This window comes from Petaurus breviceps, unplaced genomic scaffold, assembly GCF_028583685.1.
Source record: "Petaurus breviceps papuanus isolate PSGF00001 unplaced genomic scaffold, PetGlider_PUasm1.0 185, whole genome shotgun sequence".
In the NCBI taxonomy this organism is placed as follows: Eukaryota; Metazoa; Chordata; class Mammalia; order Diprotodontia; family Petauridae; genus Petaurus; species Petaurus breviceps.
The window spans coordinates 26,342,518-26,363,984 of NW_027185797.1; the positions used below are offsets into that span (position 1 = coordinate 26,342,518).

General features: G+C 44.0%; 1 protein-coding gene and 1 long non-coding RNA gene across 2 annotated transcripts in view; one reads left to right on the forward strand and one right to left on the reverse strand.

Moving 5' to 3' along the window:
• LOC138161482 (uncharacterized) overlaps nucleotides 1-3,766 on the forward strand; it is a 25,881-nt gene extending 22,115 nt beyond the window's left edge. The window contains exon 4 of the long non-coding RNA XR_011168380.1: nucleotides 3,325-3,766. This is a non-coding gene — a long non-coding RNA (uncharacterized lncRNA). The remainder of the gene's footprint in view (nucleotides 1-3,324) is intronic.
• CHN2 (chimerin 2) overlaps nucleotides 1-21,467 on the reverse strand; it is a 286,149-nt gene that overhangs the window by 69,815 nt on the left and 194,867 nt on the right. Inside the window, exon 6 of the mRNA XM_069088634.1 lies at nucleotides 19,906-20,191. Coding sequence (XP_068944735.1) covers nucleotides 19,906-20,191 — 286 coding nt within the window. The remainder of the gene's footprint in view (nucleotides 1-19,905; nucleotides 20,192-21,467) is intronic.

The following is a 21,467-nucleotide window of genomic DNA, read 5'->3' on the forward strand; positions in this document are numbered from 1 at the left end:
ATCTATCTATCTATCTATCTATCTATCTATCTATCTATCTATCTATCCAGTCCATCCATCCGTCTGGTCCGTCCACCTCCCTCCCTCCCTTCCAGTATCACATATATTCTAAGTGGCAAAGTCAGGACTCAAACCCAGGACTTTTAGCTCCAAATTTCTAAACACATGCACATATGTTAACCAATATATTTACATAAGTGCTTAGAGAATATATGCACCTTATATATTAAAGTATATAGTTACTTGTACATATATGAAATCAACTACATGTCAATTAGTTTACTATTCAATATATTTTTAAACTGGAGGATAGAAAGTGGTGACGATTTGGAATACTTAGTCTAGAGAAGGGAAAATTTGGAAGAGGGGAGAGGGGACATGCATCATGCTATTTTCTTCAAGTATCTGAAGGACTGTACCATGGAACTTTGTCTGCCCTTGAGGCTAGATGAGGAACAGTGGGTAGAAGTTGCCCAGAAGCAGCTTTGGGTCTTGATGCCAGGAGAACCTTCCTAACAATTTGAGTCATTCCAAAGTGGGCTGAGCTGCCTGGGGAGGAGGAGGTGGGCAAGCTCCTCCTCATTGGGGATCTTTGGGCAGAGAATGGATAACCAGTTATCTGGTATGTCTTAAGGGGAATTCTTGTACAAGGCAACCTCTGAAGTCCAACTCAGGATTCCAAGTCTATAAGGGCTGGTGTGTTGGAGTCTGTATGTGTGAGGGGTCAGTGAATGGAGAAGCAGAAAATAATTTGAATTGGCAAGATGTCTACTTCCTTGGGGTACTTGCTTCAACAAGAAGCTGTTGACCTTTACTCACTTCTCTCAGCACCTGCAGGAAATCATCCCTAAATGTAAGCAGAGCCATTCCTTCTGCACAAATTTTCCAGTGATAGATGTATTTTCATTGGAAATGCTTTCCCATTCTGAAGAGCCACTCTCTAAGCCATGAGTCACTAAAGGTTATTGTTGCAGGTTGCAGGTAAGGTGGGAAATTCCTTAAGGAAACATTAGAAATGATAACTCTGCACAACCTGGCACCTCCCTTCTTTGCTTTGAAGAATGATTTCCACTAAACCAATGACCAGCACACCATAGCCAGTAGCAGATACCGAAAACTATGCAGAGGAGATGCCAGCATTTTTTTTTTTTTTTGGCTAGGTTGCTTTTGGGAAACTGTGGTTCTCTTAAAGACATCAAGCCTGAACAAAGTCACTATTTTTCTATGGATTTTGTATGGCTAATGAGACCTAAATTACAGAATTAAAATGTATTAAAATTGACTACAAATTAAAATGACTACAGAATTAAAGTTTGGTATCCCCCAAAGGTATGTTGGAGAGAGGTGTTTTTGGTGGTAATAATGTCTGCAAAGCATACTGAACAATGAATTATACAGCAGAAGGTCAACAAGCATTTATTAAGCTCTTTTTGCTAGACAATGCCCTGAGGGCTAGGCATACAGAAATAAAAACGAATGAGTCCCTGCCCTTAAGGAATTTACATTCTAAGTGGAGGAAGTAATACACGCCTATATCCAAAATATACACGAAAACAAGGGAGTTCAGGGAGGGAGGACACCAGCTATCAGTAAAGGCTCTATGTTGGGGGTGGTGCTTGAGCTCTCTGGAAGGAAATCAGGATTTCCAAGAGGTAGTAATGGGGAGGAAGAACATTTCAGACATGGGGGACACAGCCAATGCAAAGGATATCATTGAAGTACTGTAAGAGATGTCATCAAAGAAATGGACCATCCAAGAGGGGCTGATCACACAGGGGAATGAGGGCTGAACAATGGGCAGCCCACATACTATCAACAGATCATGATGCGAGGCCCCCAGAATGTTGAGTGGAGCCCCTCCCTTGTGGCAAACATATTGGGAGGGCAAGGAGGAGAAGCTCAGTAATTGGGTAGTCATGGACGGGCTCCACGGTCCACATTGCTGAGTTCATAGGCTTGGACCAGATGATCTCAAAGTCTCTGGACTCTAACTCTATGATCCTTTGATTCCAGGTTGATTTCATAGATTGATCAGATAATAAGTCTAAAGTTGGAAGGAAGTGGAGGCATCACTGAATCCATTTTACAGATGAAGAGACTGAGTCCCAGAGAGGTGAAATGATTTCCCCAAGAGATATATATAGATAGATAAAGATAGCCATACACATGCACATACTCATATCTCAGGGACATCACTTTGTCTGTCTATCTAGTCTGTCTGTCTATCTGTCTGTCTATCTAGTCTGTCTATCTATCTGTCTACCTATCTATCTATCTGTCTGTCTATCTAGTCTATCTGTCTATCTATCTGTCTACCTATCTATCTATCTGTCTGTCTGTCTATGTAGTCTATTTGTCTATCTATCTATTTGCATATACTTAAAACATGTCTACATATCTATATATTTGTATACACTTAAAATGTGTCTGTCCTGTTTCTTTGAACAGAATGTAAACACCTTCTAAGCAAGGACTGTTTTATTTTTATTGTTGAAGCTCCAGCACCTAGAAAAATATCTGTTGATTGTGGTTAAAGATAATTGGCAGAGCTGGGAGTAGAACTCAGGTCTTTTGACTATAAATCTAGTTTGTTTTCCAATGCAACAAGCTTTTAATTGCTTCTAATAATTTTTACATGTTGAAATTCTTTGGCAAACATTTGTCGATGATTTATTCCAAGGTATAATTTTTATAATTATTCAAAGCCAATTGACACATGTAATTTTACATAGTTTTTCCAAAACAATTTCTCTATTTCTTGCATATTAACAACTACAGGGGAAGATGACCCTTGAAGATAGAATGTGGAGTGATCTCAAGCGACAAAGCCAGAGACTAGGAATTAATTGGGTGGGGAAAAAATCCCAGCAATGATTTCAAAAGCCCTGTCACAGTAAGTATATCCTATAAACCTCCAACAGTTTTTACCAGTTCTGAAGTCAGTTTAATGAACTGAACTTATTTTCTTTACATGTGCAAATGAGGACCCTTGGGTCTTTAAATTTCTCTGGGTCTCTGGAATTTAGTCATAGAAATGCCTGTAGGCTTCTAGAGGTCTATATAAAAATCATTACCTTCAGTGTGCCAAAATCATATGAAAAGTGAAGACATTAGACTAGACTAGAGAATCCTAGAATTATTGTAATTTTAGAGCTCATCAACAATAATGTTTTCATTTTATAGATGAGGAAGCTGAGACCCAGAGGTTAAGTAACTTGCTTAGGCAAATTCTCAAAGGTCTTGTCCACTGATGTTTTTAACACATTGGACCCTGTAAAGAACAGATACGAATATTCATAAGACTAACTAGGCCATTGTCTCCAGGACAGCAGCAGGATTTCCATGGTGAGTTAGGATGCAGAGCCATGCCGATAGGCTTCAAGCTTACAGAGATAAGAGAATCTTCTCCTGGAAATCAGCTGTCTGCTTTGCTGAAATCTTCTAAGTTTTCCTTTTGGTCCCTTTAGAAATAAAAGATCAAAGTATCGCTTGTTCTCCCAACGACTCTATTTTCTTTTAATCAAACCTCGAGAAAGATGAGACAGAAGGCACACAGAAAACATCCTCCAAACCCACTGTCTCCCCTTTGATCATCCCACGCGGTAGCTTTGCCTATGATTGCTGACACCAGGTTACTGCAGAAGGACATTAATGTCTTCCTTCTCCTAGATTTGCATACTGACGTACACACATATATACATATGTATTTACAGAGGGCTAATTCCCTCTGAGGCTTTCTCTCAAATGAAGATTTTTCAGATCATCCCTGGGCTCCTTAAGAAATGCACAGACCATTTTGGTAAAATGCACATGAAGTAAAGATGCTCCCAGGGAAGGAGGACAGGAAAAAAGCATTTATTAAGCACCTATTATATACCAGCACTTTACAAATATTATCTCATTTGACTCTCACAGTAACCCTGGGAGGTAAGAGCTATTATTATCCTCATTTTACAGATGGGGAGACTGAGGCAGACAGGTGAAGTGACTTGCCCAGGGTCATACAGCTATTGTATGGGGCCTGATTTGAACTCAAGTCTTCCTGATTCTAGGCCCAACTTACATACCTCTTGGAAGCGATCATAGAACCTCAGAGCTAGAAGGGGCCAGCTATGCCAAACCATCCATGACCAGGAATGCCCTCTATAATATCACCTGACCTTCGCCACGGGCTGCCTCCATAGGCAGCACAGGCCACTCTGGGATTGACCTTAGCTATTAGGAAGCTTTCAAGGCATTAATAAATGCTTGTCAATGGATGAACCTGGTTCTCTGAAACTTTTCCCCATTCTGTCACCTGAAGTCAAACAGAATGATGATGATATTTACTTAGCACTTTCAGGTTTGAAAAATGCTTTCCAGATTAGCTCACATAAGCCTCACCACAACCTTGGGTAGCTGAAGCTATTGTTACCCCCATTTTATAACTGGGGAAATGGAGCCTAAGGGAGGTGAAGGGCCTCCCCCAGGGTCACAGCCAGGGAGAGTCAGAGAGATCTGAACCTTGGTCTTTCTGCCTCCCTCCAAGTCCAGCACTATGTGGCTGCCTCTAACAAAGCTCCTTCATGTGAGGAGACACCACACACCCCTCCCTTACACCCCCTACCCAGTCCTCTTTTCTCTGGGTTAAGCATCCCTAGTTTCCCGGATAAATCCTCATCTGGCAAGGAATTCAGCTCCCTCACAATTCTGGGTGCCCTCTTGTTGCCTGGATTCTAGCTTGACAACATTCTTTTAGAAATATGGCACGCAGGGCGGAGTATGTAGGAAGATCATTTCCTCTGTTTTAGACCCTATGCTTTTGTTTATGTGGTCAAAGACCCTTTAAGTTGTCACCACATTAATGACTTTGCAGGAGCCCTTTCAACCTGGAGAAATGGTGGGTCAAAAGACTTGACATGCCTACCAGTGGAAAGGGCTGAATTAGCATCCCCTGGGCCAGAAGCCCAGTGCAATTAGCTCTATTGTTGATGCGGTAAAGGGCCCAGGGGAAGAGCGTGAGTCACTGAAATCCAAAGCTTTTAGCCAACAGCTTCAGCTTTCTCCACCAATAACTCTAATACCACAAACACTCAACTTTGACTTCCTTCCTCTGCCCACACTCAGTGAAATTCCTAAGAGGTAGTGAAATGGCCCCAGGGGAGGAAGGGAAAGCAAAATGGTCAAGCTGGACTATCAACATTTGAATAATTCATTGGGGGTTAAGCTCTGTCCTGCCCCCTAGCACTTTCCACAAGAGCCCCACTTTGGTTCTACAGATGGGCTGGCCAGGCACCAACCTGAGCCACTACCTGAGAACAAAAACCGCGATATCAGCAAGGAAAATGTTCTCAATTTAAGGCTTGGGGATAGGAGGAGGGGAGTACCAGAAAAGTTCTTAGCACTTAGGACTTATGTGCAAAATGAGGGGTTTTTGACCTGGATAGAGGGCTGGTTAGTAATACGAAAAACCAAAAACCCAAACCTGTCAGGTACTTTTCCTAGGGCAATCAATTTAGCACCATATGGAACCACAGGGACCAGCAAATCCAATACCTCATTTTACAGAAGAGGAAGCCTTAAGTAGTAGGCTTCTGCCTCGGTTTCCTTATCTGTAAAATGAGGATAATAGTATTGCTAATCTCTCAGGGTTGTAGTGAAGATAAAATGAGATATTTGTAAAGTGTTTTGCAAACCTTAAAGCACTACATAGATCCTACTTACTATTAGCTGAGTGATGAGCTCAGGCCCGGAGTTAGGAAGACCTGAGTTCAAATGTGACCTCAGTCACTTGCTAGTCACTGAGTAAGTCACTTAGCCTTGTTTGCCTCAGTCTCCTCATCTGTAAAATGAGCTGGAGAAGGGAACGGCAAACCATTCCAGTATCTGCCAAGAAAACCTCCAATGGAGTCACAAAGAGTTGGACATAACTGAAATGACTGAACAACAATTATTATTAGTTGTGTAGTACTAAGGCTGGGATTTGAACCCAAGCCCCTGGCCTCCTAATCCTGACTTTCCCACTGTGCCAAAATTTTATTGAACTTTGGTTTCTTCCTGAAAAAAAAAAGACCTTTTCAAACATCACTATTATTCTGGGGACAGCACAGGGCTGGGAAGTAGGCAGCAATATAGCCGTGAAAACTTGCCAGGAGCAGCTCAAAGGCATTATCAAAAAGTTGTATGGCTGGAAAAGATGGGCTGGTCCGTTGGAAATGATTGAGAGTACCATTACGGCAAGGGATCCAGGGAAAGCCCTCCGCCATCCCCCCAGCACATTGGGGTGGACCCCTTGTAAATGAACTCATAGGAGAACGTGGGGCAGGGTGGGCAGGTGTGGATGGATAGGACTCAGCATCTTTGGAGGGAATCCCCACATGCATGAGACCTTCTAAATCTGTGGGGGAGAATCCGTATCACCTCCCCCCCCAAAAAAAAAATCAAACAAAACAGCTGCAAAAACTTCTCACTGCTTTCTACAAGAGCTTAATACAACTAAAGCTGGAAACTTTAAGGAAAACCTGACACCTAGTGTCAAAGCCATATGATCGCATGGACAAGTCCACCCAGAAGATGCTTAGAGAAGGGATTTCCAGGCGTGGGGTCACAGATCAGAGCCAGAAGGGGCCTCAGAAGTGGTCTGCTCTAACCCCCTCATACCCTCTTTACAGATGAAGGAACTGGGGCCCAGAGAGATCAATCCTCTGGCTCCAAGGCACCCGTTACCAGGGAGTGTCAGGCCTCACAAAGCCCACCCAAGCAGGGCTGGTCTAAGCTTTGGCCATAGATGCACCATGTGGAGACTGATCCTTTAAACCAAGCTGGGAGAAAACTGCCAGTCCCCTTCCGACGGCCAGCATTCCCTTTGCACTGTTACTTTGGTTCTGATTGGCTAAGACCAAATAAATGAAATCTCACTGTACCACCGCATTTAACACTGATTATATGTGTGGATGTGTGTATATACACATACAGGTATACAGTTATCCCTTCAATGGTGCATGTGTGTGTGTGTATATGTGTGTGTGTGTTAGGACGTAGCACCCCCCCCACACACACACACAATTGGAAAATCCATGTACAATTTTTTGGTCCTCCATATCAGTGAAGAAGTCTGACTTATTATGCTATTAAAAGATAAAATGGGTTGATATTATACAATACTATACATAGCTTTTATGCATTTCTGAGTTTCTAAATGTTTCTGTGTTGTCTGCTGGCCTTCACATGTTATCTGTGGCTTCTGTTAAATTCCCAAGAAATTCTCATTGAATTTATTATGCTGACCCATGATATATCAAAACCATGATGGGCCACTTGTGCTGTGGGAGAGATACTTATACATGCATGTGGGTATTTGTATAGATGCAGGTAGATGTATGTCTAGGTATGTTCTCATATGTGCATGCACATATAATCTGAGATATCCTGAGACACACACTTTGAGACTCTAGGGGCAGCTAGGGGGTGCCACAGTGCACAGAGCCCTCAGGGGTCTGGAGTCAGGAAGACTTGTTTTCCTGAGTTCGAATCTAACCTCAGACACTGACTAGATGGGTGACCCTGGGCAAGTCCCTTCACCCTGTTTGCCTCAGTTTCCTCTTCATTAGACACAGCATGGAGGCAGGGTAGAATTCTGGACTTGCACTCAGGAAGATGTGCATCTGAATGCCCCTTTTGATACTTGGCAGCAGGGGGACACAGGACCCTTCCGTGCCTCAGTTTCCTCATCTGTAAAGGGTCTATTCTAGCTCTCAATTTCCAAACCTGACAATCTGGAGTTCAGGATTCTTTGGTTTGAATATTTGAAGCCACAATTTTAAATTGGCAGGAGATGCCCCTCCTTAATGTATAAGCAGCCTCTCCCTCTCATGACCATTGGCAAATAAAAGTTGACTGATCAAAGGTCTTGCCCTACTCCATTCCCAACAAAGTCCTGGTCTTCCTTTCTCCCAGACATGGAATCACTGAGCTTTAGAGGCTGAAGGCCCTTTAGAAATCACCCGGGCCAGCCTACTCTTTGACAGACAAAGAAGCAGATGCAGAAGACCTGAATAAGAGTTAGGACTTCAACCCGGGCTTCCTTCGTCCCTTTAAGTCCAGCTACCTCCACCAGTCCTGCCCGTTGTCTTAGAAGCCGTTCTATACAATCACAGAAGGAATCCCAGCAGCTATTAGGGTGGTCCCGGGTCTAACGGAGCAGCCTCTCTAGAACCCACCTGAGATCATCTGTTGTTGCTTGTGCTTCGTGTTCAGAGAGGACCATGACATCAGGAGGGTGATGGCTTGACTTGTGTGTGGATGGGATTTAAGTGAGGCAGAGCTGCTCAGTTATCAGCCTCACTGTCTCCCAGAGTCCGGAGGCAGGACACAAGTCCAGAGACTGGCGATATCCTGGGATGCAGTGGGTGGGTGACCTTGGCACCTTCAGTGCTGTCTGATACCCGAGGGGTATCTGGCGTCTGCCTCCAATGAGGAGGAGGAGAGCCCTTGGTGGGCAGCCCATTCCACTTTTCTAATTGTTGGGGAGGTTCCTTACTTCAAGACTAAGTGGTCCCTTTAGACCTTCATTCTTGGCTAGGTCCAATCAGAACCAGCCTAATCCCTATGTGTATATAAATAATCCTATGCATATGTATGTGCCTTTTACATACTTGGAGACAGCTACCCTGGCTCCAGCCAGATGGACGCTACGCGTCTACTATGCATTCTCTTCTCCAGGCTAGACGCCCCCACTTCCTTCACCGATGCTCTTATGGCACAGCCTCTAGGTCCTGAATCATCCTGGTCCCCCTCCTCTGAACACTCTCTTTCTCACCAATGTCCTTTCTAAACTGTGGCAGTCAGGACCGAACACAGCGATCCAGGTATGGCCAGCACAAGGGGGCGTACAGCAGGACCGCCAGATGAAGACAGCAAGGGTCTCTAGCGGCTCTATCACAATGCAGACTCCTATTGGGCTTGCAGTCCACTAAAACTGCTGGATCTTTTTCAGAAGCTCTGGCCAGCCTAGCTACTTTATGACTACAGACTGTAGCAGGACAATCTGCTGGAGTTAGCGACATAATGCTAGGAGGGTCCCTTCTCACTCCACACCTGGAACATATCTTTTGCAGCCAAATGTAGCAAGAGGGGAGGAGGGGAATGCACAAGGACGCATGAATGGCTAACACCCCCATAGAGCACTGTAGGGGACAGAGGGCTACACTTGGATCTGGGTTCAAATCCTGCCTATAACACTTATTTGCTGCAGGACCTTTGGCAAAACACTTGTCTAGAACAAGACAAACCAAGTCAAACGCTTGCCCTATGCCAGGCCCTGTGATAAGGTCTGGGGTTGAAAAGAAGGCCCTCTCACCCACCCCCAAACAGTGCCTGCTCCCAAGGAGCTCACGGTCTAATGGGGGAGGCATGGGAAAAGCTATGTACAAACAAGCTACAGCCAGGCTGAAATGGGCAGTCGCTGCGGGAAGGCTTCGAGCAGAAGGGGTTTAAGCTGAGACTTGAAGAAGACCAGAGAAGTCAGGAGGCAGAGGCGAGGATAGAATTCCAGGCATGGAGGACAAGAGAGGGAAAATGGCTGGAGTGGGAAGTGAAGGAGGCTGGTGTGGCTGCTGACCAGAAGACTTCCTCGCCTGTTGCATGATGGGAACAAGGGTGCTTCACCTGGCAGCCCCAACACAACCACCACCAACACCACAAAGGCCATTTTGAAATCTTATAGTCCATGCAGCACTTCCTTCTCACAAACTTGAGCGGGCTCGAGCCCTGAAGGATAACACACATGGGGAGCTCTCCTTATTTATAGCGTTTTAGGGCTATAAATTTCAAGGCTATGACAAGAGGTGAATTGGAAGGCAGACAACCTCCTAAATGTTTAAAAGGCCAAATTGGCACTGATTTCAACTCATCCTAATTCATTTTTCTACACACTAGAAAGGAGTGAGATGAAAGCTTGATGCCAAAGATCTTGTTACCTTGGGATTTAGTGAAACCTATCAATCAGGTCATGCCAACCCTTTGGAAATGCATCCTTCTCATGGCAGAGGACTCATGTGGGAATTTTCAAGCCACAGAAGGGGGCTTGGTTTGTCTGTGATGAACAAACACTTCTCCTTCTGAGGTCTGTCCCCAGACAGATGCCCTTCGTTATAAAAGTGGTTCAGCCCAGAACTGCAAGTAGACAAGACTGTGCCAGAGTGATTGGACCTGGGTATTCTTAAAGGGAAATAATAGAAGTGGAAAATTATTCTGGAGTAAAATGTCCTGTTTAGACATTTCAAATTAACCGACCATAGTTCATTGGAGGAGGGGGGTGGTGGCATTTTCCTTATGCCTTGATTTCAGGGAAAATCAAAGAATACTTTATAGGAGGCTTATTAAAATCTGAATTAGAGTCAGGTCTGGCCTTGGTCCTGTGGTATCTGACAAGCAGAACTATATTCAGTAAAGTCCTTCTAGGAGACATTAGGATTGGACAGTCAGGCATTGTCCCTCACACTCAATACTTCAAGGGTAGTTCCCCTACTGATGCAGATCCCAACCCCTTCATGACTCAGTCAATGGAGTCTGAGAGACACTGTGGTCAAAGAAGTCATCACCGAGACTCCCAGCTAAAAATGACCCTCTCTTCACTTGTCCAGGTTGGACAAAGATCTGCTGGCAGAACCTTCAAGAAGCCGTGGCTACCTCCACGCGGTGCTGAGACAATGGAAGAGTCCTTTCCTGATGTTCAACAGCCGAGCACCAGGGACACCCTCAGCTAGGGGTGGGAGCAGTGAAATCTGACCCTAAGTGGAGTGGTATTGGGAGAAGGGGTTGCCTATCTCCTCTCCTGATTCAGATCTCTTTAAAAATAATAATAATTTTATATGCATTTATTATTTCTCTCTCAATGCCCCTCCTCCAAATTGAACAATTTAGATTAAAAAAAACCCTCATAACAAATATACATAGACCAGCCAAAAAAGTCCCCACAGTGACCATGTCCAAAAATATAGCCTTCCTCTGCATGTTTTAATCTGCCGCCTCTCTGGCCGAACGTAGGCGGCATGTTTCATGATTAGTTTCCTGGAGTTATTGCTTATCATTGCATTGATCAGAGTTCTAAAATCTTTCAAGTTGTTTTTCTCAAATATATTGTTTGTTGTCAGTATATATGAGCTCCTAATTCTGCTCACGTCTTCATGCATCGGATCATAGAGGCCTTCTCAGTTTCCTCTGAAATTGTCCATCTGGCACAGTAATTCCCATCGCATTCATGCACTCTAACTTTTTATCCATTCTTCAATAGGTCAGTATCCCTTTGGTTTCTCGTTTTGGACTACTAAGAAAAGAGGGCTTGTAAATATATTTTTGTACAGAGAGGTGACTTTCCTTTTTCTTTGATCTCTTTAGAATACAGGTCTAGTAGGGGCAGGTTGGGATCAAAGCGTCTGGGCCAGGACCCTCTAAGTCCCTCTGTACCCAAGAGGTACTTCTCAGGTCTGTGCCTGATTTCCTGGATGCCCCTCCTTAGCTATGGCTCTCCTCAATGCTAGTGTTAAAAAGGGTATCTACTATAGGTAGGCACAGATTAGAAGGTGTGACATTGACTTCTTAATAATTAAAACAAATTGAAAGAAAAATGGGAAGAAAGAAGGGGATGACATAAAGAAACCCATAGGAAAGTGATGAAATTGTATTTTTTGCTTATTGTTACCTCCAAGCTCTCCTGATGCCTGAATTTCACCAGGTTTGCAAATGGAAGGGAGGCAGAAAGTGAAATATTAACTGGGGAATTCTTCAGTGATTAAGTATAAGAAGAGACAAAGTCAGCAGAGACATTTATAAACAACCACCATAAAGCAGCCAGACGTTTCATTATTAAGAAATGAGTAATCCCTGTTTTACAAACTGCCCCAGAAATAACAGAGACAAATAATCTACCACAGAGCCGTAGTGCTTGGATTTCCATTAGTGTCGATGCAAATCATCGGGGAAATCATATCTGGCTCCTGCCTGCTTCAGCCCCCAAGATCAGGAAGGGCATCAGGGGTGAGGAAAACCTTTGGCCCCCAGAGCCAAGAGGCCCCCAAGTTCCTTGGCACCGGAGGCCACATCTCCCTGGGTCTCTACTTCACTGGGGGCCTGTCTCTTCCAGGGAAAGACCAAACACAGAAGTGACTCATAGGGTTGATTCACAGCTTGAAGAAACCAGAGAGATCAACATTCTAGGCCAAAGTGCCCATTGTATAGATGAGAAAACTAGCAGAAAGTAAATGATGACCTGTCTGGCCCCCAGTGTCTTCTTCTGAGAAGACCTTCCGTCTCCTCCGGATGGGGATGTAGCCTTTACATACCCAGCTAGGATTGTGCATCTGCTTATCTGGGAACATGGTGCATTCTTCTGCTAAAATGTAAGCTACTCAAGGCCAGGGATTATTTAATTTCTCTGAACCCTCAGTGCCTAGCATAGTGCCCAGCTAAGTTACCGTTCAGTCGTGTCTGATTCCTTATGACCCTGTATGGGATTTTCTTGGCAAGGATACTGGAGAGATTTGCCATTGCCTTCTCCAGTGGATTCAGGCAAACAGAGGTTAAGTGACTTGCTCAGAGTCACATAGCTAGTAAGTGTTTGAGGCCTTCCTGACTTCAGGGTCAGCCTCCATCCACTGAGTCATCTAGTAGGTGCTTAATAAAGGTTTGTTGATTGAAAGTTGGTGCTTAATAAATGTTTGTGGATTGATTGAAAGTTTTAAAAAGTCACTCAAGCCTCTCACTGATGATGTGAAAGTAGTATTTGTATTTTTTTGGCGAGGACCCAGGGTTTGGTGTGTTGGTGGGTAATGAGTTTGGCCTCTGCCTTCCTTGATCCTGTAAGGACATTACCTGTCTATCCATGAGCCTGGGATAGAGGCTGTCACAGAGTGGGTGCTCAATAAATGCCTGTTGATTTGCTGATTGACACAAGCTATGAAGCAGAGGAGGGATAGCTGGCTCCTCTGGTCTTTACTACAGCCCTGGGGGCAGGGACTATCATCACCCTGATTCCATATTTGAGGAAATGGAGGCTTAAAAAGTTAGGTCATTTCCCTGGGTTGCCCACAGGTAGGAAGGGTCTGAAGGAGGATTTGGACTCGAGACTTCCTGACTCCAAGGCTGGCGTTCTACCCACCTCGATGCCAATGTCTCCCAATGTCTCCTGTTTAAGACCAGACTTTCTTACCTGCCCCTGAGATAAAGCCTTGCTTTAGGAGCCTTGTCTAGCTGGCATGCCTTCACTGACCACGAGGTGGCAGTGTTCCCACAGACATCCTTCATGGGCTGCATCCTTTGGCTTGGGGCAGATGGATGCTTTGGAAGGGGATACAGGCTACTTATTATAATGTTGCTGGTGGCCTGGTCTCAGGTCTGCGATTGGTCTCTTTAGGCACTCAGGCTGCACGGGGGAAGTCTGGGGACTTGTCCAAGGAGGCGCGTTCAAGGAAGGGAAATGAAAGAGATGGCAGCTGAATCTTGGCAGCTTATGCTCAGAGATGTGCCCCCCCCCCCCCCCAAGCCCCAGTGCATGAGTGTGCCTGCGCTGGACAGACAGACCTCAGGCCAAGCAGAGATGCTGGCTCCCCAGCTCCTCCACCACCATCACTGAGATCACCCACCCCACCCTAGAGCTGGCTGTGATCACCAGAGGAGAAATCTGAAGAAGCAACAGGCATTGATGCTTCCAGCGCTCTGCCTGGGGCCAAGGGGTCTCTCCAAACTCTCTACAAACCTTATCTCTGCCATGAAATTGTCTTTGATTAAGTGAAAGGGATTTTATCATTTTCCCTTCTCCCTTGTAGCACCAAGAACACATGGTCATTTATTAAATGATATTCAGTGTTCCTGTGGAGATGCTATTGTGGTAAGTGGGATGAACATTTAAGGAAGAGACAAGGGAGCCAGAGCTCTCAGAACACTGCCCCCCCCCCCCAGTCTGAGCCCTATAAATAGTTGTGGTTATTTATTTAATGGCATTTGGCAAAGTCTTGGGGATGACTAACTTCTCTGTGAACCAATAGCCAGGTAAGGGTTATGGTAGAAGTGAAATGAGGACTTAGGAAAGAGTAGCTTCTTTATTTGAGGGTCTGCATTTTAAATTGTGCAGTGCTGCCAGGTGAGAGTATTGACAGGTAGTTAAAATAAAACTTAAGGATTTCCTGTGTCTCATTCTGAGTAGCTGGTAACTAAGCTACTCTTTGAAGCTGGGGTGGTTCATCTAGTCTTCAGCATACACGGTAAGGGGCCTATGTATAGAGAATGTGCCACAGGCTAGAGAAGGGAAAAAGCTTAGGCCATATAGGACTCTTGCCCTCATGGGATTTGCCACCTAGCAGGGATATAAACTGCACAGGTAACTCGAAAAGCCACATTTAATTTAGTGATGAATTTGAGTCATAGGATCAGAGTTCGAATCCTGAGTCAGTAGGACCTTTGGTAAAGTCACTTAACTTGTCAGTGTCTATTTCCTCATCCATAAAGTGAAGGCATTATATTATACAGGCAGCTGGGTCGTGGAGTGGATAGATTGCCCTGGAGTCAGGAAGACCTGAGCTCAAACCCAGCCTCAAGCTCTTACTACCTGTGTGACCCTGGGGGAGGGGGAAGGGGAGGAATAGAATTTGAAACTTAAAGTTTTAAATGAAAATGTTATATATGTATGTGTATACACACACATGCATACACACACATATATGCACATTGATACACACACCCACATATATGCAAGCAGGTGTGATGAGGACTAAGTCAGAGAGAGTGAGAGGGTGATCTGTACCAGCAGGGAAGTCCCACTTTGACAAAATCATGGAATCTAGAAACATCTGAAAAACATTTTCATGTTACTTGTTATATACTTTGTCTTTATTTAACTGTGTACAAGTTGTTTCACCCTAGTGGAACGAATGCTTCCTGAGCACAGGGGCTGTTTCATTTTTTATCTCTGGTGCTTAATGATTGCTTGAATGAGTGAATGAATGAATGCGTACATCCTTAATTAGACTTTTTTTTTTAAAGAAAGAAAAACGACCAGGAAGCCGCTCAAAATTAGATCGATAGGCTGTTTCTTTTTATCACGAACACTGTCAGTTTACCCTGATCTAAATGTAATATGTTCTCTCTGGATTACTCTGGAGATGATCAATAAGACAAATGGACAGATGAATAAAATGTAAGTAACTTGGCACATGAATCACTTCTTTGCTGGTAAGGAAGGTCTGTTCAGAAACGGAACCATTTCACTCATTAAAACCTTCGTGATTTGCTATTATTGAAGCCAACGGTCTCCCCCCCCCCCCAGGCAGTTCTAAGTCTTTCGATTCCGTTTGTGCCTTCTCTTTTCTACTTACTGCTGCCATGGCAACTGCCCATTGACCTGCCCATCAGGGAAATAGAATCTCCACAAAGACCCAAAATGTTTCATAAATTCACTTGTCAATGCAGATCAGGAAGGAACGGCCAGATTCTTACTGAATGGCTTACAAAGCCCAATAATGGAGCCAGAAGCCCCCAACATCTCACTCCAGCTTTGAGGGGTTCCCTCAGTAAGGACCAAACTGTCTTTCGAGTCTGCTGGGATGACCTGTTTCAGCCTTTCCTAGCTAAGCCCCTCTCTAAGCCTGCCTCCATTCTTCAAATTTCTGTTCTCTACTTTACCTCTTTTGTTGTTCAGTCATGTCTGACTCTTCATGACCCCATTTGGTGTTTTCTTGGCAAAGATATCAGAGTGGTTTGCCATTTTCTTCTCCAGTGCCTTTGACAGGTGAGGAAACTGAGGCAGACAGGGTGAAGTGACTTGCCCAGGGTCACACAACTGCTAAGGCTGGATTTGAACTCAGGAAGATGAATCTTCCTGACATCCAGCCCAACACTCCGTCCACTGTACCACCTAGCCGCCCGTTATCTCTTTTGAGAGTGTCCAAATGAAATGAGTACCCCCTTCAAAGTGAGCCCATCTTAGAGTAATGCATTTCAACCTTATTTTGATCAGTGAAGAATGAATGCCACAGTAGAATGTTGCCAGGGGAATATGCATTTTGAGGCTTTGCTTTCTCTCCTCACTGAAAAGTATGATTCTTTCCTCAACTGTTTCTGGGATGAAGATGAGGAATCAAAAATATGAAATCTAACCAGGATGTAAATTAATGTGCCAAGTAACCCTTCGTCTGCTCACTAAGGAAATGACTTTTACTCAGCTTTTCACTTGCTGGTTGGTCATACATCACCCTATAGTGGGACTCACTGCCCTTGGATTGGCAACTACAAACAGTTCTCAGAGTTGTTCAAAATTTGCTTCACAGTCCCAATTTGTGCCTTCACAGCTGTTAAGGTTGGCTCCCTTGTTTTCTCTTCACAATTACCTGAAAACTCGTGTAAACTGCAAGGGATCCAGAATTGGGAGAATGAGCTACAGAATGACCCAAAAAAGAGTAGGCAGAAATAATGCCCAAATACAGTGGAACCCAGACACATTGCAGAGACTGATCTTGGTCCTAAAGAATGCAGGAGACAAACTTAATGTCCTCTTGAGGAGGGAGGTGAAGGACCATGGATGTAGAGTGTTGCATTTGCTATCAGATATAGTCATTTGGCCAGTAGGCTTTGTTTAACTGGTTTTTATATTTAGGTTCACAATTCTAGTCATGGGGTTCCTAACCTTTTTTTGTGTCATGGACCCCTGTGGCAGCCTCTGGACCTTCTTCTCAGAATTATGGTTTTAATTTATAGATTTCAGCTAGAGGCTAGTGAAAGTAAAGATGCCATTTTTTCCCATCCAAAGTGGCAGATTCCTTGAAATCTATATCCATCAACCAGTTGGAGGTTTGTGGACCGCAAATTAAGAAGCTCTGATCTAGTCCAATCCCTTTATATTATTACAGATGAACCTCCATGGAGGTTATTAGTGATTGAGTTAAAGTCAAGAAAGCTAGAAATATCCAAAGGTAGGATTTGAATCTAGGCCCTTTGACTCCACAACTGGGGTTCCTTCCACTTACAAGGTAGGGTGTGTGTGTGTGTGTGTGTGTGTAGCACAGAATGACTTTGTTGTAAAAACAAAAGGCACCCATAAACATAGACACATACAGATACACACCGACACACATACAAGGAGAGAAAATCACCAAGAAAATGACTTTGGAGCAGATTTGATAAACAGACATTTAAAAATTGCTCTAGGATGAAAAATAAACAAATTGTGAATCCAGAATATAAGGTTTTTTTTTTTTTCTTGAAGCAAACAGCCAGAAACCTGACCAACTCTCCCAGTGATTTATTTCAAAAGGAAGCAACAGTTTCTCTGGAGACACGGAAGCTTTGAGAAAGGAGAAGAGATGACAAATCATTTTTTCATGGAGCAGCTGCTGGCCGGATGGAAACTCATTCTCCTGGACTAGAAAGCTCAATTAGAAAATCAATTAAGACCACCTTCCTCTCCTGCCAACATGGCAAGATGACCACTCTTTCTCCTCCCAGTTTTGGATCTGATTTCTTGAAACCCCACTGGAAAACCACTGGAGACTCTTGGGTCTTAGTGCTGATCATACCTGATAGGGATGGGGCGGGGGGCGGGGGGTGGGGGGGAGGAACATTCTCCTCTAATGACAGATTAGCCACGAACAGAAGGAACACTCTTTGCCCTGCCCTGCCTCCTGATGTCTGTCCTCATCCTCGCTTGCTTTGGAAGACCAGCCCAGCATGGGCTCCATCACTGAAGAATCATCTGGCCGGCTGTCACTTTGTTTCAGGAGAACATGGTTAGGGCCGAGCAAAGCAGATGGTTTGTAAAGGGGTCACATCAAAAACAAAAAAGTTCTATCAGCAAATTGTGGTGCTGTCTTTCAGAGCTATGAAAACACAGGGAAGAATGAAATCAGCTCTTGGCCATCCTGGCCCCTGTCACAGGGGTTCTTTCCCTTTTTTGTCATGGACCTCCTTTTTAGTCTGGTAAAGCTTATGGTGTCTTCTAAGAATAACATTTTAAAATGTATAAAACAAAAAGCCTGGGCTTAAAAAGAAACCAATTATATTGAAATATAATTATATATTTATTATTTTAAAGATGTTTATACAAATTAAGAATCCTTATGTCAGGGGCAGCTGGGTTTCACAGTGGATAGAGCATGGACCCTGGAGTCAGGAAGACCTGAGTTCAAATCCTACCTCAGACACTTACTAGCTGCATGACCTGGGCAAGTCGCTTAACCCTGATTGCCTCACACACAAAAATATCCTTGCATCATATGCCCATCTTTCCCCTGGACATTATATACTGTCAGTCAGTAACTTTCCAATCCCCTCAAAGGCAAGACCAATTATACAGAAGGCTTTGATCACTATCTTCTAATCTTCCAAGACATAACACTGATCACAACCATCATCCTGACATTCCCAGTAAAACCTTTCTAATGAATAAATCAATACACATTTATTAAGCACCTACTATGGGTCAGGCACTGAACCAAGCCTAGAAGATCTGAAGAAAGGCGAAAGATAGTCCCTGATTTCAAGGAGCTCAAAGTCGAATGGGGGAGACAACATGAACAACTAAGTGAAAACAAAAAAGAGACAAGACTAATTGGAAATAAGCAACAAAGCGAAGCTGTAGCATCAAGGTGAATCAGGGAGGGCTTCCTGTAGAAGGTGGAACATTAGGTAGGATGTAAAGAAAGCCGGGAAGTAGAGATGAAGAGGGAGAGGGCTCTAGATGTGGGCGACACTCTGTGAAAATGCCTGGACACCCTGGAGAAAAACATTTGTGAGTGATGACATTTCTGGGCAATCGGGGCTAGTCTCCACTTTGGAAAGTAATTGCATCAGACTGCAAGACTTCAGAACTCTGATCAAGGTGCAGCAACCCTGATTGCAGAGACCTGATGAGAAGTGTCTCCCTTCTAACTGAGGTGGGCAGACTCTAGGTGTGGCAAGAGGCGAGCAATTTCTGTCACTGATATGGATGGCACAAGGATGCTAATAGAGGTCATTTCCCCTAAAGAACATAAACTCCTCAAAGGGGGGCACTGATCCACTTCTCCCAAAGTAAAGCATAATGCCTTATTCCTAGCAAGCACTGAATCAATGCTGGTTGTTTGGTTGAGTCTCTTGTGGTGGGAGGAGAGTCACTGGGAAGTAGTACTAATATAAAAGAAAGGGCATCCATACAGCATTTAAAAAAGAGAAGAAAACTAAGATCTGTACCCCAAACACCCACCCGTCCATTTCATATGATGTGTGGATCTGCAGCTAGTTGAAAGTACTTCTCACTGTGTGGCAAATAGGCCAGTAGGGTTCATAATCACAGGATGCCCAGGTCTCAGAGATGGAAGGTACATGGGAGGCTACTGAGTAAGTCTAACCTGTACCCGCACAGGAATCAGTAAGTGCTCCCTGAGCTTCAGCTTGAAGGTTTCCAGTAGGTGGGGCAACCTATTATCTCCAATCCATTTTCTTTATGGGTAAGTCTCTTGATAAATGCTCATTGATTGATTAACTAGGGAGATTTGCCTTATTTTGAAGTTCAGCCTGCCACTTGGTGACTTCCAAGTACGGCTCCTTGGGGCAATGCAGATTAATGCTGCTCTATCCTCCATTTGACAGCCTTTCAAATACTAACATATTGAGCCAAATACCAGGTTCAAATACTAGAGTTATTACCTTGCTAAAGGCAGAGACATCGTCAAATAGCAGTAAAAGGAAAAGGGCTGTTTGCCATGGACATTGGTTAATGTCAGTGCTCCAAACTATATTTTCAATGTCTGCATAATGAACAGCGAGTTGAGGTGATTCTCCCCTCAATAGGATCATCGGGGATTTTCAAAGTACTTTACAGCTTAAAAAAAAACTCAGCCAATTCTTAAATGAGGAATAAAAACCACAAAGGTCGTTTTCTTTCTACAGAACGAGATTTACCTTTTCAACTGCTGGACGCTCTTCGCTGGTTACACTCGTTTTTCTTGATTCATGTTTAGACCTGCTCAGTCTCCTGGACACCTTCTCTCTTAGCAAAGTGGCATAGCCAATGTGTTCGTAGATAGGGTTTGTTGTCATTTTGGAAATGTATTCAGAGGCTTTTGTTTCTATGTACAGGGTGATCAAGCCATCTGTCACTAAGTCGTGGATGGATTCAAACCTCTTCTCTCCCACAAAGTGTTTCCCGTCATAGAAAAGCCGGTAGTTAAGGGTCTGGTTTCCAAACCTGCACATTTGAGAAGGAGAGAATTCATTAGCAGCTCTGATGAGAAATGGGTTATTAAGAACAATCAGTCAGGAAGACTTGCAAACAATGCTAGTGTTGCCATTGATCTCATCCTCAAAGAGGAACCACAGTATAGGACGTTTCCAACTTACCAATGACCTGAGACTATGGTCTAGTATCATAGTGAATAATAGTGATAATGGACATCCTTGTTTCATCCCTGGTCTTATTGGAAATCCTTCTAGCTCATCCCCATTGCATATGACACTTGCTGATGGTTTTAGGCTACTTACCATTTTAAGGAAGGCTCCATTATGTTTTCTTGTGTTTTTAATAGGAATGGGTGTTGTATTTTGTCATTGAAGACTGGTCTAGAAATAGCTGGGGGCAAGGAGGGGACAGGGGCTTGTTGCCATTACTGTAGGCCACACTGCTGCTTCCAGAGTATGAGAACCCCTGTGTCCCTCTGCCCCACTTGGCACACCCTCCTGCCTCTAGACCTGAGGTTCTCAATTGGTGGGGTGCACTGAGTTATTGCCAAGGGTCTGTGATTGTCATTTTATCTTTATTTAGCTCCAACACAATATGCAGCATGAATGCCAGCATAATAAGTAAGCAAATATTCCTTCTGTGGACTGAATAAATAATATGTCTCACACATATATATGTCAGACTATTTTTCAAATGTGTTAAGATGCTGTTGGGATAAATGGAACACACATTTATTTAAAAGCAGGAATTGGTGCAGCAAATAGAGAGGTGGCCTCAGAGTCAGGAATACCCGGGTTTGAGCTAATGGCCAAAGGGAGCTCAGCTGGCCGTTGCTCCCCAACCACATCTTCCTGCTATGCTTCGGCTACCACTCCTGCTGGACAGCTTTCCAGCTCCTGCCCTGGGGCCATGCTAACTGGTAAACCCTCCCTGGAGCTAGCCCCCTCCCTCTACCATCCAGCTATGCCCTTCCCTTTTCTACCACTTGTCTTTGGGACCAGTTAGGAACCATAGCTTAAGGAAGAAAATGTTATCTAATTGCCCTATACCCCTCCTCTGCATCCCTAAGCCTTTTACCCTTCCTAGGTCACAATTCTCCTAAACATATTGTCTCTGTTAGAATGTAAGCTCCTTGAAGGCAGGGATGGCCTCACTTTTGTATTTGTATCTGCATATGCTCAGTACCCTGTCTAGCACATACTAGGCTCTTAGGTGCTTTTTCAATTTTTTCATCCATCCATCCATCCATCCATCCATCCATCCATCCATCCATCCATCCATCCAT